Source organism: Harpia harpyja, chromosome 14 (assembly GCF_026419915.1).
Source record: "Harpia harpyja isolate bHarHar1 chromosome 14, bHarHar1 primary haplotype, whole genome shotgun sequence".
NCBI lineage: Eukaryota > Metazoa > Chordata > Aves > Accipitriformes > Accipitridae > Harpia > Harpia harpyja.
Window position 1 is genome coordinate 18,330,555 of NC_068953.1, and position 21,130 is coordinate 18,351,684.

General features: G+C 35.0%; 1 protein-coding gene across 5 annotated transcripts in view; it reads left to right on the forward strand.

Moving 5' to 3' along the window:
* The window catches only part of DENND4A (DENN domain containing 4A), a 64,057-nt gene that overhangs the window by 20,190 nt on the left and 22,737 nt on the right, over positions 1-21,130 (forward strand). For all 5 annotated transcript variants that reach the window (XR_008238407.1, XM_052809100.1, XM_052809103.1 and 2 more), the window contains 13 exons: positions 224-465; positions 2,704-2,770; positions 6,231-6,289; positions 6,964-7,108; positions 7,693-7,868; positions 9,761-9,861; positions 11,803-12,021; positions 12,268-12,413; positions 17,183-17,316; positions 18,199-18,334; positions 18,947-19,153; positions 19,259-19,387; positions 19,671-19,815. Coding sequence is in view for 4 of the 5 variants with exons in the window: in XM_052809100.1 (XP_052665060.1) it covers positions 224-465; positions 2,704-2,770; positions 6,231-6,289; positions 6,964-7,108; positions 7,693-7,868; positions 9,761-9,861; positions 11,803-12,021; positions 12,268-12,413; positions 17,183-17,316; positions 18,199-18,334; positions 18,947-19,153; positions 19,259-19,387; positions 19,671-19,815 (1,906 nt within the window). In the remaining variant the exon portion in view is untranslated. The remainder of the gene's footprint in view (positions 1-223; positions 466-2,703; positions 2,771-6,230; positions 6,290-6,963; positions 7,109-7,692; positions 7,869-9,760; positions 9,862-11,802; positions 12,022-12,267; positions 12,414-17,182; positions 17,317-18,198; positions 18,335-18,946; positions 19,154-19,258; positions 19,388-19,670; positions 19,816-21,130) is intronic.

Consider the following 21,130-nt stretch of genomic DNA (forward strand, 5'->3'; position numbering starts at 1 on the left):
TAATTTCATAAATTACTCTTTCTCATATGACATTAAGTGTTTTAAATAAATAGTAGACAGTCTGGATTTTCACAGCCATAAGAATATTCCAGAATAGATTGCTTCAGTAGGTGATACATTAATGTAACATAGTCTTGATTTTCCTTGCATGTTTGGGGTTTGTTAGATTTCTTTGAAGATTGAGGCAGATTTATTGACTTCAAATCAACTATGTTGTTTGCAGGTATATGGTGCTGCTATTCAGTTTTATGAACTGTATCCTGAAGAGAATCTCACAGAGAAACAAAAATCTCAACTGGGATTAGCAGCTGCTGTTGAGGGAAAGTCAGACACATGCAGAACAGTTCAAACAAATAAATGCATCTGTCTGCTCTCTCACTGGCCTTTCTTTGATGCTTTCAAGAAGTTTCTTACCTTTCTGTATCGTTACTCCATTTCTGGCCCACATGTCCTACCCATTGAGAAGTAAGTAATTTCAAAAATCCATAACAGTAATTTCAGTTGATGAGAGCTCATTTTTTTACTTACAAGTTTCCTATAATATCCTTTTGACTCTAGTCATCAAACATTAAATATAATGGTTACACTAGATTAAGCATTTCTCTCCATTGATTAAGTGTATCTTTACCTGCTTCCTGAAAAAGCGTAGATTTTTATTTGTGATATCTCTGAAAGCCTTTTTTAATTAGCTTTGCACCCTTTAGGAGGTGCAAGATTATAAATCCTTTCTTAATGTTGCATACATTAAGTTAGAAGAATGAAATATGTAGTTTTGCATTTTTTCAAATGCTTATTTGTTGTGTAATGAGAAATAATAAAGCAGATTGAATTTTTTGCACTAGTAATCCTCCTCTATTTATGATAAATAAACTTAATTTCCTTCTTATATAAAGGATTTCACATTTTAAAATGCAGAGGAAATCCTTACATCCAAGAAGTGGTTGATATCTGTAATTGATATGTAACACTGCTTAACATTTCTAGGCTAATGTAACTTTTTAATGCATCAGATTTCAAATGCAGTATTTGCTTTTTTATTTTATTACACATCAGTCTTTTTTCTGATTAAACTTCAGTATTAACTTTTATGAGACTTTGAGTTTGTAGATTAAACATTTTTTGTGATTGTTTATCCAATTCTTTATTCTACTTTGTATCTACTATACTTGTTTTAAAATTCTGATAGTGTGAACATCCAATAATGAAGAGATTTTTTTATTTTTTTTTAAGCTGAGAACTATTTTGGGGTTTTGAGTTTTGGGAATGAATAAAATGAGAAGTAAATATGATAAATGTTTTATTAATTTTGATTTTACAGATTTATTTGCTTATTCTGATTTCTCTGATTTGTAAACTGGTCAATTTACTGTGGATAATTTTAAATATAGCTACACTGTCTTGCATGAAGTTAATATAGTATTAGCCTAGTTTCTTCAGCTGTTTTAATGATGATTAAGGTTGTCTGTGCCATACATGCGTATTTGAACATTTTCAGTCAGCCCTGCTTCTGCAAGGCCTTTCCCTTGATGTTTGCTGTATGTTCCATATTTCTGCCACCATCTTCATACACTGGTAATAAAGGCAAAACCCCAAATCTGTTGTCAGCCTGATTCCTTTCCTGTTCTCATTTGCCATGGGGCTGCACGCAAGGGAGGTCAATTGAGGAGTGGCGAAGAGGAGGCACAAGACTGCTTCTGATTAATGCCAGTTATGTGATTATAGAACCGCAACCAGAAGTTAAGCATAGCACAAGTACACAAATTAAAAACACAGTAAAAATGTTTTGTTTGGGGTTTTTTGCATACTTCGAATGGTGTAATATGCAGCTACATTGAAATATATGTATGAAGTATATAGTTTTGAATCAGAAACATGTAAAATGAGTCTTCTATATAAATCAGTGCTTATTTGTGGGTTTGAATTTCTTCAAAATTTGGTTGGTTGTCTGTGTCATAATAATGGTGAGAGTTGCAGAAATCACAGTAAAGTATGCGCTGTAGCATGCAGTTCATGATGGATTACCTGTTTCTTCCTGAGTTTCTACTGATTGCATGTAGTTTCTTTTAATGTGAAAGTGTGTATTATGTAGATCTACACTTTTAGAGCTTTTGTAAGTTTAATCAATTCATAAAACTGAGAACTTAATCAAATTTTAAAAACATTTTTCTGTATTTGTACTATATGGAAAAAACTTTAACACTTTTTTCATCGAAATCTTACATAACATTTTGTATTTGGAAGTGAAGAAAATGGATGTGAAGAAAATGGATGAACTTAATGACTCTCCTTGACACTCAGCTGTGAATATTTTTTTGCTAATAACCAGTGCTAGTCTCTGAGGTATAGTGCTATTTCAAGCCAGTCTCAGAAGCATGATTGTAAAATGGTATTGTGATACTCAAACATCAATATTTCTACTTTACAAATATTTAAAAAAAAACCCAAAACCTCCATGTAATTCTTCAGTCTCACAAACGAAGCTTGTAGTCTGAAAGATATTCTGGCCTGCCATTAGTAGAAAAAAAAGTTTCAAAGGTCAGAATATCCCTGTAGGGTTTGGGTGCTGGGTTTTTTGCTCTGTCTTCTGAATAAGTATGTGCCATTTTTATATAATAATTTCTCTTACTGGCAATAATTTTGTCTTGAGGTAAGGCAGTTAAAGCTTATAATTTCTACTAAATCAGTATTTTTCTTCTCCTCTAGACACATTTCCCATTTCATGCATAAAGTTCCTTTTCCATCCCCTCAGAGGCCAAGAATTCTAGTTCAGGTAAGTGTAAATTTCTTCTTAATAGCTATGTTTTAAGTGAAGACAAAACAGCTGTTGAACAGGTTAGTAAATGGAAAATGTAATTTTTATGTTCAGATTTTTTTTGTTCAGGATTTTTTCCTAAATTCATACACTTAATTTTTACAGATCTCTCACTGTTCTGTTTCCAGTTTAGTTAAGGATTTGAATGGGATATTACAAGAAACTGTTTAGTGAGCTTAGAACTTAATTTTTTTTTTTTCCAGAGTATATGGAAATTGATGAAAAACTACTCAAAGTTGGCATCTGGTTTGACTTGCAATAGCTTTTGAACTGTTTTCTTCTTGCTACTGTATGAAGGCTGAGTGTAAAATAAATAAATAAAATCAAAACCAGATGTGAAGCGTATATTGGTGATTACGCGTTTTCCCAAAGGGCTTCATGCTGTCCTCTACATAATGGATAGCTCTTACTGAAAACTGCAAGAGCCATGCACATTCAGCAGAGGCACGCTTTATCAAATACGACCCTTATTCTGTCCTACCTGCAAGACCTAGCATATTTTACTGTATGTGAGTGAAATGGTATAATTGCCAGAATTAGGTTACCTGTTATTTGAAATTTCAGCCATGTCACTGTTGGTAGGAGAGAGGAAATCCCTATCTCAAAGACTTCTTAAGTGAAGTGTTATTTAATCTTCCTTTTTTTTTTTTTCCCACCTAAGAGGCAAAATGGGTAGAGACATGTTTTTTATTGCTGATAAAAGACAGCTCTATTCCAGTTGCAGTTATTCTACCAATCCTGTGGTACCAATCCTGTAACAAATTGTTACAAAATGATGTTACTCTCTGTTACTGCTTTTATGAAATAAAATATGGAGAGCCCTGTGCAGTTTTCAGTCTTAATGTAATAGCCCATATGCTAGTGAAGTCTTTTAGAGTAAATACAATCTTGGCTTATGTCTTTATAGAAGGTATTGAATATTAAAGATCCTCCTTAGTGTATTTGGATAGTCTAAAGAAGTGACATTTATTACTGTTACTGAAAAGGGGTTGGAGAACAGTTATACTGAAACTGTATCTGAAACTTCTCACTTTTTATTATGATTTTAAAATTCAATTCACAACCCAGTATTTTTACATCTTGGCAGGTTTTTTGTATTCACAGTCAATAAAATATTTGTGCTAGGGAACACTAAACACAAATTTACAGGGAACTATAAGTGAGTTTAGAGAAAAACATTTACTTTTTTTAGTCTGAATTTTTAGGGAACTCTGTCAAAGTATACATAGGCATATATCCCAGAACAAAGTCTGAGGACCTAGATGTAAGTGATGTGAAATTATGTCTGTTATACCTTATTTTCAAAATGCTCTATGCGTCAAGTTAGTACAACTTTAGTAGCTGATAGTACAGATGGAGAACACCCTGCTTTTAAAGTAGGCAGTGGTAGTTGAGGTCTGCAAGTACCAGCTTGCTTTCCAGCTGCTTTCAGGGACTTTTGAGTTGTGTTTGATACTGCACTGAATAAAATCACAGGTGATTGTATCTAAGATGTTTTCCCAAAAATAGTGTGGGAAATGCCTGTATTCTTGAAAATTGCAAGCTTTTAGGATTCCATTTCATTGAAGAAATAGTAATTTATCTCTGAAGCTTGTTAATTTAACATGTGGTTGTCTTTTGCTAAATAATCAGTATAGCAAATCCTTCTGAATATGTGTTGCTGTAGAATGTCTCACAAGTGCCTATATGCTTTCTGAAAATGAGACCTGATATATTTTAGTAACTGCATGTATGCCGGTCTGGATGTGTAACCTGTTCTTAGATCCTTCTTGGTGTCTGTTACAAGTGAGAGAGAACATGGCATTTGTCTGACTTAAGTTTCAAAGAAATTATAGCCATTAGTAAAACATTCAGGAATGTTCCTGATTGCCAGTTTCCAGCTGCCATTGGTGACAGGTTGCTTCTGATCTGAAATCTGCTAGACTCCGTTCTCCATGTTCTACATCCCCTTATTACACGGATGTTCCTGTTCTAATGATGTATTCACAAGCTGCAGACTTGAGGAGCATATCAAATAATGTTTCTCCCTCTGAAGAATGAGGGCAGTAAGTGCCCCTTCAGCCTAAGGGAGACATGCACTTTGAATGCTTGATTTTGTTTATCTGCTTTTGCTGAAACACAAAAGTCATAGGACATTAGGCTGATGCTTCCTTTCTGAGGGTAGTTTATGAAGGTTACCTCAGGCTGAAAAAATGAGGTCTCTGAATTCTTTCACTGAACAAGCTAATGGTGGTTGTTTTCACAAGGTGACTTACTTGAAGACAAATCTAGCATATAGAGTGGTATGGCCATCCTCATTTGTTGTTGAAGCTAAATGAAGCATCAGCCTTCAAAAGCTGTTATGTGAAATATGCAAGGAAGCAGTATTGCGTAGACTCTCGTTAACATCCTATGTTTTGTGTGTCTGTCCAGGCACAGTGTTTGGTGACTTAGTGCTTCAGCATTTGTATTACTAATTCATCTGATCTTCTGACTTCTATTGTCTGGTCATCTGCAGTGGGGTCTAAGGTGAAACATACGCAAAAATGAAATGTTACTAAAAATTGTCTGCACTTGCAGCTTAGTTGTACAAGTTACTGTGACTTACTGAATTACTACTGCTACTTGTATGTGTGTGCTTTTATACAATAGATAAAAAATGCACGACCACTTAGCAGGGCAGGGAGGATTAAGCTAACTGGTATCTTGTTACCTTGGATTTACTATGGCTGAAAATGTCAGCTGAGCTTTGATAAACTGATTGTGTATCTGTATTTTTGTACTCATTTAAATCCTCCTATTCATGCTGAATGTATGAATGATTTCTCTTGATGTCATATCACTGTAAGAGGGAAATGTGAATTAATAAGATCCTTGTCTTGGATCATCAACTAATGCAAATTTTAAAGATTCTATCAAAGCTGAGCTGTGCCGTTTCTACCAGCTAAAAGCCTAATTCTCATGTCTTCTGAAGAAAATATTACTTTACATTGCAACCTGCCATCTGTCCCCTTCATGCATTTTATCTCTTTCCCCCCAAATCCAAAAAGAATCCCCCCCAGCCCCTGAAAGCTGTGTATGAACTGTGGGTCCTCACTTCCATTAAAATACGGAAGACTTCATTTTTCAGCAGTTAATATATTCAATTTTTTTCAGTATTAGCTAGTTTAATGAATACGCTTTGTGAATACGCTTTATGAATACGCAATGTATTCAATTCTGACTAAGAAAGGAAGAGCATGCTTTGCCTGTTTTTTACTAAAAGATACTGATGCATAGCATTGCATACCACTTCTTACAGTGGTGTACAACTGGGCTATATAAGGTTCAGCTTAGTTTAAATTTTGGTTTTAGGTGTTCTTTGTTATAATTGTGTAATTTCTAATAGATATTTCGAAAGTTCAGAATAAAAAATATTTATTTGGAAATCTTTTTCCAGCTATCTCCACATGATAACCTGATTCTTAGCCAACCTGTGTCATCACCCCTTCCACTGAGGCAAGTAGCAGTATCTTCTGCTGAATTGTGAAATGTATTCTGACTCTGTTGTGGAAAAGATTTGGTACTTCAAGTTGTAATTGTGCAAATTAACTTACCGTGCCTGGTACCTTTTGTAGCTAGTGTATCTGAAGTTTATTTATGTAATTATATCTGCACCCTGACAAAGATACATACTTAATGAACAATATCTGTGTGTTTTCAAATAATTTTAGTGGTTCTTGAGGCAGAATATAGATTGTTAGATCTCCTTTCTAGGAGCTAATACCTGGGCTCCCAAGATAGTGCAGCTTTTGTATTGCAGGGTAATTAAAGGAGTACTGTGACTGTCTTAACTTTCATGTCTCTGTGCAGGAGAATGATTAAAGAAATGTATGTTGTCTCCCTGTAAATTGCTTCTCAAAAAGAAAAATCATCATGCCCATATCCTGAAAATAGTCTAGACTGATTGAAGAGTCTCAAGTAATCATGGTTACTGTTTGGAAGTAACCATTCTGCACTGAACAATGAAGTGTACCAAGTAGTCTGCCTTGCAGTCGTCTTCAAAAGAAAGATTTGCAGATTTAAGTTTACAAAATCCTACTCTAATGCCTTGTTTTCTGTTTAGTTATTGAACATTTCTTTTTTTGTTATGGTCCCTTGTAACTCACAAGTGTGTTTGTATTCTGTAACAGCGGAGGCAAGTTTTCTACACTACTTCAGAATTTAGGACCTGAAAATGCAGTAACTCTACTTGTATTTGCTGTGACGGAACATAAAATTCTCATCCATTCATTGCGACCTTCTGTCCTTACTAGTGTGACAGAGGCATTAGTCTCTGTAAGTAATGGTTTTTTTAATCAAACACCTGTAAGTGGGAAAAAAATGTTTTTTACATAAAATCTAAAATTAGTAGTAGTGCTGTTAGGCTTAAAGGTTACTGAAAAATAAGAATAAAAATAAAGATCATTAGAGAGAAAAATCCACGTTGCTAATGATATCCCACGAAGACAGAAGAGAGAGTAACTGATATTGGTTGTGTGTAAATATTGTAAATAAGCATTTTGTTTGGTCATCACAACGCACTAAATAAGAGTTCCTGATTTGCCCAAGTAGCACTATTCTCTCTTGCAGAATTTTAAATGCATGTTATTTTCCTGCCTGTCTACACTGAACATTGTTTTGCTACCTCTGCTATATACAGTCTATTATACTGAAGAGCTTTTTTCTACAAATTAAACAAATTGAATTTCAGAGAAATGAGTGCATTTTTTTATGTAATAATCTGCATCTAGATTTTCAGTAATAATTATCTGCCATGTTTAATTTTGAAGTGGCAAGTTTGTGAAGTGTGGTTTATACTTGCATAGACTATATTATTATACATGTTTAACCTATGTTTTTGTCTCTGCATATTTTCAAAGATGATATTTCCCTTCCACTGGCCTTGCCCATATATTCCTCTCTGTCCCTTGGCACTGGCAGATGTGTTAAGTGCACCATGCCCATTTATAGTGGGAATTGATTCAAGATACTTTGATCTCTATGACCCTCCACCAGATGTTAGCTGTGTTGACCTAGATACCAATACAATTTCTCAGTAAGTATTTATTAACAGTTTTTCTTCTGTGTTAATTTTTTTGCTTCCTGTTTTCAAAGGCAAAAACTAGATTTTTGGCAAAGCTTTTCAGAGGTTTAAAACAAACACCAACACCACCACTTCTTTGTAAAATACTGTTGTTCTTGAAATGAGCACGCTAAAAATGATATCTCCTGTTCAACACGGCAGATTGGAGGTACAATCCTTGTGGAACATTATTGCCTTTTATTCTATTACATTAAAATCTTATTGTACACATTGGCATGTGTCCTGGATTAACCATATTGTGTCTCACTTCATTGTCCCTGGAGGAAAATTGTAATTTTTGTTTTTCATGATCAGCTTTCTTAGTGCTGAAGAAATTCTAGTATCTTCATATGAGCATCTGCTTGAAAATTATAAAAATTAAATCATACTCCATATCAATATGAAGTATAGGAACTCCATGTTGAGAATTAGAGATGTGAACTTTCATGGGTGAGAGTCTTAATTAAGACTTAAAATCATGCCATGATTAACAAACTGAAATAACAGTATTATAATATTTTTCCTTCAGAACTGTGTAGACTACTACGTTTTTCTGTAATGCTAATCACCTGTATCTAAAATACTAGTAAGGGACAGCTGTGCACTGTTAAAAACATTGGGAAACAGTCCATATTGTTATGATATTCAAAACAAAGAATTATTTATTTCCTTGTGATGATGTGATTACAAAAATAGAGAGAAGAGGGTAAGGCTTCTAATTCAAGGTTCTAAAACAGAAAAATTAATTAAACTTGTATTTCATAATTAAACTTTTATTTCAGTATAATGTTTAATATACTCAGTATATACTGAGTATGATTTCTCAAAGTCTTTGGTCAGTGTTCTTCTATATCATCCTCCTGTTGGTAGCAGTCTTTCTTACTATGCCTAACTAAAAACTTTTTTCTTCTTAAATTTTCTTATTGGTGCGTTTATTATTGCTTCAGTAGTTGTGTGTGGATTTAGAGAAGGTTGCATATATTAAGTATTTGTAAATAGAAAATTTTATTAAGGATTTTATGCTGACGCCAAGTTTGTATAGCAATTTTGCTCTGAAGGTTTTGGGAACTAGTTCAAACTAGGCTGTGATAACTTTGGTTTTGTTACTTTTTGGTTAAGAGGAACATGTTTGTGCATTTCTTCTGGTATTTGTCTAATTAGCTACATAGTCACTAATGGAAAATAATTTATTTCCGGTTATCTCTGTTTTCATTCTACTTTCAGCTGATTTTCTATGCATTTTCTTAGAACAGATTCATTCCATTTCATCGTATGGAAAAAAGTGTCAAACAAATGCTTACTATTTTTGCAACTTTGTGACTGATAGGGTCTTGAGGCTTGCTGGTGCCCTCTGTTGACAAAGAATGTTGTGATTTTTTTTTTTTTTTTCATCATGATAATGATATAGTTAAGTCCAAATCTATATGCACTACACACAAAGCAGTTACCAAATTGATTTCAGGTTACTACGAGCATTCTAGTTGTTATCTCCATCCTAGTTTAAGTAATCACAGCTCAGAACATAGCATGTGTGGTGGTTGCTTGTGCAATGGCAGGTGCTTAATACTATTAATAAATCTTCCATGAGTTCCTAAGTGGATTGATTTCAGTGCTAAAGAGTGTGGCTGCATAGTCATCATCCTGAAATATGGGGCATTGGTTGGATGGCTGTGATCAAATCTCCATATAGTGAATCAAGTTTGACTTTGTTGGTTGGTTTTCAGTCCTCCTCAGTCCTGTTTTAATGGAGCAAATTGTGTATGTTCTCCCATTTCTCTGGTGGAATAGAAAAATCCTCTGAATACAGTCCTATATACACACATATTCCAGTGTATGCTCATACCTTTTTTTTTTTTTCCTTCCAGAACTGGAGATAAGAAAGCTATTGCGTGGAAGATCTTACCAAAGAAACCGTGTAAAAATCTGATGAACACTTTAAGTAATTTATATCACCAACTGGCAGAATGTGAGTGGGAAAGTACATAGTAAGATTTACATTGGATATAGGGTGCCACATTAACAGATAAATATAGCTAATTAAGTATGTTCTTAAGTCACCCTTTACACTAAACATAATGTTTTCATACCGAATGGGAAAATCTGTGCTTTAAGTCCAGAGATTAGAATCCATGTGGGGGCTTTTGGGGTGGAGGAGACTTCCATATATATATATATAAGGTGATGCTCAATACATATCCCATTGTATTGATGTTATCCTTCTAGCAAAAAAAAAAAAATGCAGAGCTTTTGTGAGAAGGGAATAGTAAAGCAAAGAGTAGGCCAGGACCTAACAAACTTCAAAGCCTCTCAAGTCTGCTGATGTCTTGATGATTGAGATAACTTTGACACTCAAGCTGATAGTACTTTACCTAAAATTTTAAGATGGAAATAACAAATGTTTTTTTAAACATTGGGTTTTTAAATGTATAGCACAATTACTGGACATTTCTAAGATAAAATTGGTTGTTCATAGAATCCTCAAATATTGCAGAGCAAGGTATGTTGAACCTTGGTGTGAGAAAGCAGAAAAATGGATCGCGATGATGTTAGTGAAATTCTTTAAAACAAAACGTTTGGAAATATAAATGTAGTCAAGGCCAGCTGATGTGCTTGGGCATCATAGCTAACAGGCTTTGTGAAGTCCATCAGCACTCTGATGATACTTGTCTGCTTAGAAGGTGATTTCCATAGGCATTGGAGGGAGCCCTGAGGAGCAATAATGCAACTGTAAAATCAAGTTGCTGTGGCAGAGTCAGCAAGTGGTTAAGACTTAAATCAGAGTATGAAAAGGTTGGGATTGATCAACACTGCATGTTTGAGAAATACATACCTGGAAAGCATATTGCATGAGATTTTTGTAATTGTCACCGGGATTTAGGGCACTTTTTTGTTAAAGGCTGTTTATACCTTCTTGGCTATTGAGGTCACTAGAATTTAATTGTCCCCCAATTAGAATGTACAGAAACAGAAGTTTAGTGGTGTGTGCTGCACAAAAAAATGTGTATAGCTGATGGGTGATAGAAATTGTCTTATGCTTCAAAATTCTGATATATTTTACTGTGAGGATTTCTTTCGAAAAATTTCTAAAGCTTATGTTCTCTATGCTCTATAAAAATAGAGTGGTACTCCATAATAAGAATTTAACATTATATCAATGTAAGGTCGGATATAATTATATTATGTGGAAAGACAGTAATGAAACCATCCTTTCACTTTTTTGAGACGTTATTAGAATGTAACCATTCTTTGTGTGTGTAGCAGTGAAGTCTTAACTAGAGTTCCAATGGCTTTAAAATGTTGATTCAAGTATCTACTTTAAGAATAGGGATTTTGCTAGATCTTTTAAAAAATGCCTGCTTTCTCTCTGTATCAGTGTTTTGCATTGTGTTGTGTTTTGGTGGCTCCACTTAGCATCTGAGTGGTGTTTTTCTGTGTATATAGGTACTTAATATGTATAGTCCACTTTTTGGGAACACTTTGAAATGAAAGGCACTGTAAAAAAAGGAAAAAAAGAGTAACACACACATCCCATCTATGTGTTTGTCCTTAAAATATGCTTCTTTAATCAGCTCTTGTATAAATTTTCACATGTTTTTATAAACAGCTTTCTATGAGGGTTTTTTTTTAAGCTCTGTCCATACTGGTTCACTCTGTTGCTGTAGTAACTAATGTGCTGAAAAGGTAAATCTTGCTTTTGGTATTATCCAGAGATACATAAGTTGTATAAGGTCAAGCTGAATCCATTGTCACATGTCGTCATTGAATTTAATTGCATATATTTTAATCTGTTCCAAACTTAGTGGAGCTCAGTAGTCAGTGAATCTAGTAGGATAAAGAGAATTTATTTTTTACCAATATTGGAAAAGAAAAATTATGTGAAACGTTATAATGTTGTGTTTTTTCACAGTGCAACAGAGACCAAGAGAAGATGCATTAATGGAATTAGCAATGAATGACTACGATTTTAATTCTGGGAAGAAACTGCATCTGTTAGATTTGGAGATCCAGGAAGCATTCCTGTGTTTCATGGCCTCAATACTAAAAGGTTACAGGTCTTATCTCAGGCCAATAACAGAGGCACCCTCTGAAACAGCTACAGATGCAAGTTCTCTGTTTGAACTACAAGGTGAAGAGTCATAAACTTGTCTTATGCATATTAATGTATTATTTTAGATTCTCTCTTATTTAAAGAATAAAAACATTTGCAGTGTTAGTGTTGTGAACGATGGTAGAAATGTAAGTGCAGAAAAATTGCGTAGTTAGTGGCAAAGATTACAGAAAGGTTATTGCTCGTTAGTAGAATGTATGCTGACTTTTGGTGAGGGCTTTTTTGTTTTAGGCATTCTTACATGCTTCTGATTTCACTTTATAGGTTTCCTCAAAAGTCGAGATCGTTCACATCAGAAGTTCTACACACTGATGACCAAAACTCAAATGTTTATTCGTTTTATTGAAGAGTGTTCTTTTGTCAGTGATAAGGATGCAAGCCTTGCATTTTTTGATGACTGTGTAGATAAAGTAAGTATGTCTTCATATGCATATGGTTTAACTTCTGCTTTTGCTTACATTATCCAATATAGTACAAGAAGAATATACTTGAAGTGTGAGTTTATTTGTATTTTTTCTTTTACTTCCTTTTTTTCTAGTCACTGGAGCTTTCCATTTTCTGTTTTGTTGGGCTTTGTTTCATTTTCTGCTTCAAATTCTTGAACGTGTAAATACAATATCATGAGAACAAATTAGAAGTGCTAACTTTTACATATAGGTAAGCTTCTGAAATACTGGCCCATAGTAAGAAGTGTAATATTCTGACTGTGAAGTAGTAACTTTGAGCTGCTTTATCAGAGAATTACACTCCTTAGATAAAACTACAAGCATTTAGGAATGGGGTTGATGAGCAGCACACTAAAAGATATAAGGCAGTCTCACTATTTTTTAATCATTACAAATAGAGGGTTACTTGACCTTTTTTTAAACAATATGCTGGCCAGTTCTTTCTAATAGTAATTCTCTAGTTACTCTTGGAGAATTTTTAGAAGGCTTGTACTAAGAGCAAATAATTAAAACAAGTCTTTATCAATTCTCCTTTCATTCATACTGCTCTCGCTTCCCCCAGTTCAAAACCAGCTTGCTGATGTATATATTTTAAATATAGTGCTTCTGTTGATACTCTTCTCTTGGATAAGAATATTTTCTAATGACCTTGTTATCAAATATTGATAGATATGAAATGTTTGGGTTTCTTAAAGTAAGCAAGATTTATTATGGTGTGTCACATGCAAGCTTTGCATAAGTTGACATTTTTTGTGGATTCTGTTACTCTGCTGTCATGTTTGTGTTGCAGTAAAGGAATACCTTGCTATCTGTGGCTATGCTATTCTCGGTTGGTAATGAGAAGGAAAGGCAATTGTTAAGGATTATGGGACAAGGCGTGTGAAAGTGCAACATGATCACAATTGGTGTTTTTCTTGAAATAAATTTAGGACTACTTCTGGACTGGAGCTCATAGAATGTTGGATTTCCCAGTTCAAAGTGGATTTCTTTTTTAGTCTTCTGTGGAAGTATCACTCAGATTTTTAAAAATCCCAAAATATTTATAAGAAAGGTCCATATTAGTATAGTGTTGAGCACTGTGAAGAACTAATTTTCTAAAAAGTACAGGTATATTAGCTTTTGAAAATTCATTATATTTCCAAAGAGGGTGTACAAAAGTGTTTTGAGGCTGCTCAAAATTTGTTTTGCATTAGTTTTTGTTTTCAGAAGAACTGAAACCCACAATCTTATATCCCTGTTCACTTCTATTGTAACATGAAAGAAATTTTTATGAATATTATAAGAAATTCCACACCTACTTGTCATCTTACTGGCTACCTGTAACACTCTATTCTGGGACACTTATGTTGAAGTAATACACAGTTGTCTAGGATTTACTGTAAAGTAGGTCACCTGCTGTTTGTTCCACAGGAATTAATACTGAAGACTATGAAAACTGCTATTTACAGTTTCTGTTAATGGCTATTTCTGCTATGAAAGTGCAGAAGAGCTAGAAGGAGTTGTTTTGAAAACAAATCTGAAAGCAGTTAAGTTTAAGTTTGAGAGAAATACAAAAGCATGGTCTAATGGTATTTGATGCTCTTTATAGCTTTTGCTAGTCTCAATATTTTATTACTAGTAGTTCTCAAAAGTGTGCTTCACAGTTCTACAGCATGAGTTGCAGCTATTTGTGGGTTGTAAATTGATTTAATTACAAACGTTTCTGTAATGTTCACTTGATTATCCTATAGTTCCTTTAAAAAGCCTTCAACATGTAGCACTTGCTTTGTTGTATGCCAGTTAGTGTTTAAAAATGGGAGGTCTTGTAGACAGGAATTTACATACCCCAGTGACTAAACACTATTGAGCAGTACTTAGTTTCCATTGTGTTGCAGGTTAGTTCTCTGACTAATGTTAAATAGGATTTTTATTTGGAATGCGATGACTATGTAAGTGTCAAATTCTGTCTGTTACATTTCATTTTATAAAATGGTTTATGAGGGCACTGAAGTTGATGCCCTAGCTAAAGTTATCTTGCCTGGGAATTCAAGCAGTTCTGAAAAAGTAATGCTCAGGTTGGTGATGCCACTGTGAGACTACACATAATCTGTGGAGCTGTTGGAGCTTTCACCTTTTCTAAAAGGTTAAGTAGCCACTCAGACAGCTGAAGCAGAGACTCATCTGTTCTAATGCCAGTTATTTTGCTAGTTGATGTTGTGGGCAGCTTCTTTCCACTATAAAAAAAAATGCTCATGACAGTGCCATGAGAATAAACTTTACAGAAAACACTTCTACTTTAAGCTACTGGCTTTATTGTATTTCACTGGTGAAACTTGTAACTGTGGGGTTTTTACATCCTTAGAAGTAGTTAAATTGCCGAGTAAGGTTTTGTTTATTTCTACTTTTCAGGAGCCATATGTTCTTGCTACTTGGCTGGTTCTATTTGCTAATACTTTCCATCTGTCTCGTGCAGTAAAATGTGTAATTAAGAACACCTCTTTGTATGTTTATCAAATTTTAAATATTCAAGAATTCTACAGAAACTACTTGATATATTTCCACCTCACTGGAGGGAGAGAACTGTGGAATATGCTTCTCTTTGTACATTAATTCTCTGTTGCTAAACTCTTAAGGCTTGAAGAACATGCATCCTTGGGTTCCACAGGTTGCTTATTCATTTCTTTGAAATAATGTACCATTTGGTGGTAATTTGGTTGCCATTTAAACCATTTAAATAATGGCTATAAATGTAAACTGTGACTGTATTTGAGTTGAACACTGGGGCCATCAATATGTGAATAAAAAGCATGTTCAGTGTGCTACAAAGTAAATAGTTTTTGATAGAGCCAGCTCTCTGAGATGGAGATGTGTCTCATGCCACAAGCAAAAGCAGCGCTTCTGAGGTATTGGAGGAGACGCAATTGGTGACAGAAGATCAGAGACAAAGCAATACAAATATCAGTACAAATATCAAGTAAAGGCTCTCAGATGGAATGTAATACATGTTATATTTGCTCTGTTACTAGTGGTTTCTGTAATGCGAAGAGTAGCAGTAGGAAGCTTGTAAGTTAAAGGCTTGTCTGTCCTTTTTTTCAAAGGGAGACAATTCATAGTTTCCCAATATCTTGTCTGGGGTGGCCGAATTTTGCTTTGGTTCTGTATTTTTTATCTCAAGCAATGGAATGAAATTCTTTCAGTAAAATTGTTGAACAGTTTTCTCCCACTTGATCCTGCAGTTTGATGCTTTGAAATTTGCCTGGAGCCTTGAAGTATGTCTCTGCTGCTGTATTTAAAGCAGGGGCATTAAGTTGGGAAGTGTAAATTTCTCCTCCTCTCTGCAACAGCAAGGCTAGGAAAGCAAAGATTTGTGCTCAAATTGCCAGTTACAAAGCTGAAAACAAAACAAGTGCAGCCATAATTTATGTTTAATGATAGTATTATTACATGTTGCCTTTGTTATCCATGAACTGAATTTCTCTTAGCTATGAGAGGACAGGATCGCTGTATTTTCACACATACAACTCTTGAGTTATCTGAAAGAGAAAAAAAATCATGAAGCTACCCTTCACCTTTCAGATTACTGTTTTCTTAGAAAAACAGTTACTTCTATCCCCCTTTAATTTTAGTAAGGTCACACATTTTTATTCCATTATCTCTTTGAACGTGTGTGTATTTCTGCAGTCTCTGCAAACTAGCATGAGCTTAATGACTATGTAAGTGACTGAAATTGCTAGATAGTGTTGTTCATAGATTCTGTATCCATCAGACAATTGGATAAAGTTTGTTATTGTTTTCAGTGGTTGTCATAGTTTAACCCCAGCCAGCAACTAAGAACCACGCAGCTGCTCACTCACTCCCCCCCACCTTGTGGGATGGGGGAGAGAATTGGGGAAAAAAAAAGGTAAAACTCATGGGTTGAGATAAGAACAGTTTGGTAGAACAGAAAGGAAGAAACTAATAATGATAATAACAATAATAATAAAAGGATTGGAATATACAAAACAAGTGATGCACAATGCAATTGCTCACCACTCACTGACCGATGCCAAGTTAGTTCCCGAGCAGCGATCCCCTCCAGCCAACTCCCCCCAATTTATATACTGGGCATGATGTCACATGGAATGGAATACCCCTCTGGCCAGTTTGGGTCAGGTGTCCTGGCTGTGTCTGCTCCCAACTTCTTGTGCCCCTCCAGCCTGCTTGCTGGCTGGGCACGAGAAGCTGAAAAATACTTGACTTAGTCTAAACATTACTTGGCAACAACTGAAAACATCAGTGTGTTATCAACATTCTTCTCATACTGAATCCAAGATACAGCATTATATGAGCTACTCGAAAGAAAATTAACTCTATCCCAGCCAAAACCAGGACAGTGGTTAAAATAGAGGGGGAAAAAATAGCTCCTATTTTCATATTTAAAAATAAATTTCAAGTTACTGCTGCAGTTGGACACATAGTTCCAGAAATGGTTGTACTCAGGAAGATTAACATCTTTGTACAACTACTTATAATATTTACCTGAAAACAGTCAATTCGGAGTATATCATTGAACATCAATTATTGTGTTGCAGTAAAGTTTACAAAAACGATGCAACACTTACTATTCTCATTATAACTTTGCAAGGCATCCTTACTTTTAAGATGCGGTCCTTTGATGCTGATACAGATTTTTGTCCTGCTTGACCATATAGCTGTAACAGCAGAAAATACAGTAACACTAGTAACTACTTTTTCTTTTAACATAACTTCTCCAGGTAGATATGGACAGAACTGGGGAAACACGACTTATAGAGCTGGATGAGTCATATAAGAGTGAGCATACAGTTTTCATAACACCACCTGAGATCCCTCATCTGCCAAATGGTGAAGAGCACCCTCTACAATACAGGTAACCTAAGGACACAGTAGGATGCTAGCAAAAATCCTAACAGCTGCCCTTGTGGAGTTTAGTTTCTAGGTTCTTGTGATAGCCATGAAGCACAGATTTTTCCTGTCCCTTGATGATGCTCAAGTAAAAATGTGTATGTAAAATGGCTAGTGTGCTGGCTCTTTTGAAGTTGTAATGATTTTGTGTGTGTGTACACACAGAAGCAATAATACTTAATAAAGGTAGCTGTGTGTTCACATTACATTGTGCTAGCTGTTGACACTTTTTAAGGTTAAAATTGAAATTAATGGACCCACTCTGTTGGCCTGCCGCTACTACTGATAATGATACAAGCTGCACGTGCTCTTTGGAAAGAGTACATTTCAAAGAATCACTGAAAACTGGTGTTACTAATTTAGTAATTATGTCAAATGAGTTTGTCTATTGGTTTCTTCATCAATTCTGAGAAACATTTTTAAATCTAATTTAATCTTTTAGATAGTTTGATGTTGTTCATATTGATTTTTATACACCTCTGTCATGTGGTGCTCACTAGGGACTAAGCCACACAGATTATATTTTTTTTTATTGACTAGAATCAATACTAATGCATTTGACACATTAAAGAAAGAAAATGCTATGAAAGCAAATGTATTTATCAATTTAAGCTGCTTACACTGAAATAACAGGTTAAGAGACTGTGCAGTCTTATGAAATCATGCAGATGGATTAGTAAACCACTTTGTCAGTGATGTCTTTAAAAGTTTACTTTTGTGTTTTCTGTTTCCTGTGTAGCTTCTAGTGCAACTCTGTAATTGATTTCATTTGATTCCATTTGCTATTATGGGACGTGTTTACTTTGGGACTGCCCTACAGGAGTTAAGTGATGCATTTCTTTTACAGCTATAATGGATTTCCAGTATTAAAACTAGATTTGTTTGAGCGACCTGAAGGATTTCTCACAGCACCAAATAACAAATTGTCCTCAAAAGCCAGTAGTCCCAACAGCCCATCACCAATGTTCAGAAGAACTAAACAGGTACTTGCAGGTATTCTTGTAGTGTGAGGCGCTTTGGAAAGTGACAGCTTGCTGCCTTCGTCTTGAGTTTGGCTGTAAAGACTGACTGGCAGTGGCTGCAGCCGAACTACTGGTTCTTCACTGATACAGTAACTATAGGGTAGCCACGCTAATTGTTCTTTGGATGTTTACCTGTGCTTCTTGCCTACACGGTATCGTACAGGGCCCCTGTACAGATTGTCATTTGCTTGTGCTGTCCCTATACCTTCCGCATTCTTCACACTGTTCTCCATGAGCATAAACTGTTGGGCTTCCACAACCACTTTTTGATTGCTTTTCAGTGCCCAGGGCTTTAAGAGGGGCTCTAACTTTCAAATGTTTCTTACAAAAAATGCAGACCAAAACTAATAGACATAAATTTAAAGAAATGCAAGTTTTTAGGAGGGGAATATCACACAGCAACTGTTTTTGGTATTACTCATTCTGCTTTCATTTTCTTTCCCACTTTGAATATGTTGTTCGTATTAATGTTGCAGTTTCTGTAGGTATAATGACACATGTTCAGTTTTTAATATTTAGGTTTGTGTAATGTGTGTGTAAATATACACAAATAATCTTTATGATTCTTTACAGGAAATTAAATCTGCACATAAAATTGCTAAGAAGTACTCATCCATACCACAGATGTGGTCCAGGTGTTTGTTACGTCACTGCTACGGTCTTTGGTTTATCTGCCTTCCTGCGTATGTGAAAGTGTGCCATTCAAAAGTCAGGGCTCTGAGAACTGCATATGATGTGCTACAAAAAATGCATACGAAAAAAATAGATCCACCTGATGAGGTAAAATAAGTCAACCCCAGAATTCCAGAAATAGCCCATGAGTTTTATTGAATGGAGTACATGTTTGATTATAGAAGCACAATACTAACTTGTGTGTATTTTCAGGTATGCTACCGAGTACTCATGCAACTGTGTGGACAGTATGGTCAGCCTGTGCTAGCAGTGAGAGTGCTTTTTGAAATGCAGAAAGCTGGTGTTGACCCTAATGCCATTACTTATGGCTACTACAATAAGGTATGTATTTTTGAAATAGGAGAAAAAAAAAAAAAAAAAAAAGAGGCATTTTTATCCATGCAAATAGAAGCAAGCAAAATAAGGGAGCAGTTCAGATCTAATTCTGTCATTTCTAGTAACTGAAAGAAATACAAGACAGAATAATTGTGTTGTCTTTGTTTTTGTAGGTTTGGAAGTCTACTTTATAACTGCCAATGTAACCCAATTTGAAATTTAAGTTAATGATTTCATACCTGACTGTTCCTTAAGATGACTTTACTTGACTCTGATATTTCCAAAATAGGCTGTTTTGGAAAGTACCTGGCCTTCAAGCAATCGAGGTGGCTATTTCCTATGGATGAAAATACGAAATGTTGTTTTAGGAATAGCACAGTTTAAAAAAGCATTGAAAAAGCTACCAGCAAGCACCTCACATACAGCCATTCCTGGTAGAGTATTCACATCCTTTTCTTTTTTTATTTTCATGCTGATAAGAAAAGTATTTCAAAAAGCTTTCTGTTGTGAATTTGGTGATAAAACCGTTTTAGAGGAAAAAAAAAAAAAGTTCTTGCATAATTTTTAAAAAACAGCTTTTTCATTTGTCTGTGAATCCAAAATAGTCTGCTCTTTATTTATTGTATCAGCTCTTCATGGAGACAAGATATCAGCCTGAAAGCGATACAATAATTTTGCTAGTTCATAAAACAGCCAGTCTCATAACTGGCAGAAACTTCTGTCCAGCCTTGCCTTTTTTTTGTTTTCCCCCTTTTTGACGTGAGTTAAGAAGCAACTAGAACTAGTCCTTGAGCTTGTAGTACTGTTTGCCAGTTCTGCATACCAACTGAAATGACCGTATTTATTTTTGTGTAGAAGATAAGTACAATATTTGAGGCTGTAAATTTTGGTTTTCTTTCCTTTTCTTTCCAGTAAAGATTTATGTGATGTGTTCAAATGGCTATATTACCATGCTGGTGATTACCTGTAGTTTGTATTTTTCATAGGTGCTGCTATCCACAGTAACTATAACTTACTACTAGTAAGGCAAGATAGTACATTTTAAAGTACCAGCAATATAGTTAGTTTAGTTGTAGTTGACCTTGGGAGACCTTCACAATATACATGTATAAATGTATGAAGATCATCCAAATCATCTTTCCAGGTCCCTTCCAACCAGGGCTATTCTATGATTCCAAATACGTACAAATAAATCTTTGCCCTGACAAACAGAATAGATATGATGACCTTATGGCTAGAGTATTTTTCCTAGACTCGGGAGACTACAGTCCTGCTTCTGGCTCTGTCACTAGCCTTCTGCATTACCTTGAACAAGTTTACTTTATTTCTGCCTGTTCTTCAAGTAGCTGACCTTCCTGATAAACCACTTTTTTGAAGCCCATCTGTGCAAAGCAGTATATAAGAGCTTAGCAATGTTGGTTGCAATTCAGACCATGTAAACTAAGGAAGTGTAATTAGTCCTTTACTAAGTAACTGTCATTTATATAACTAATGGTATTTGCTTTTGACATTATCTGATTTTTTTGAGATTTCTTTGCCTGAAAGCGCATAGCTAAAATGCATGCTGACTCTTCAGGCAATCCCCCAAATTTTTCCATAAATTCCAGAATATTTTGTTATCTTTACAATAGCAACAAGGTTTTTACCCTCTCTGTAGAGATTCAGTGCAGCATCTTTAGGGAAAAGAGGGAAAGAAGCTGACTTTCAGCCATGTTGTACCCTCTTGACCCTGGACAGGTGCTTACTGTT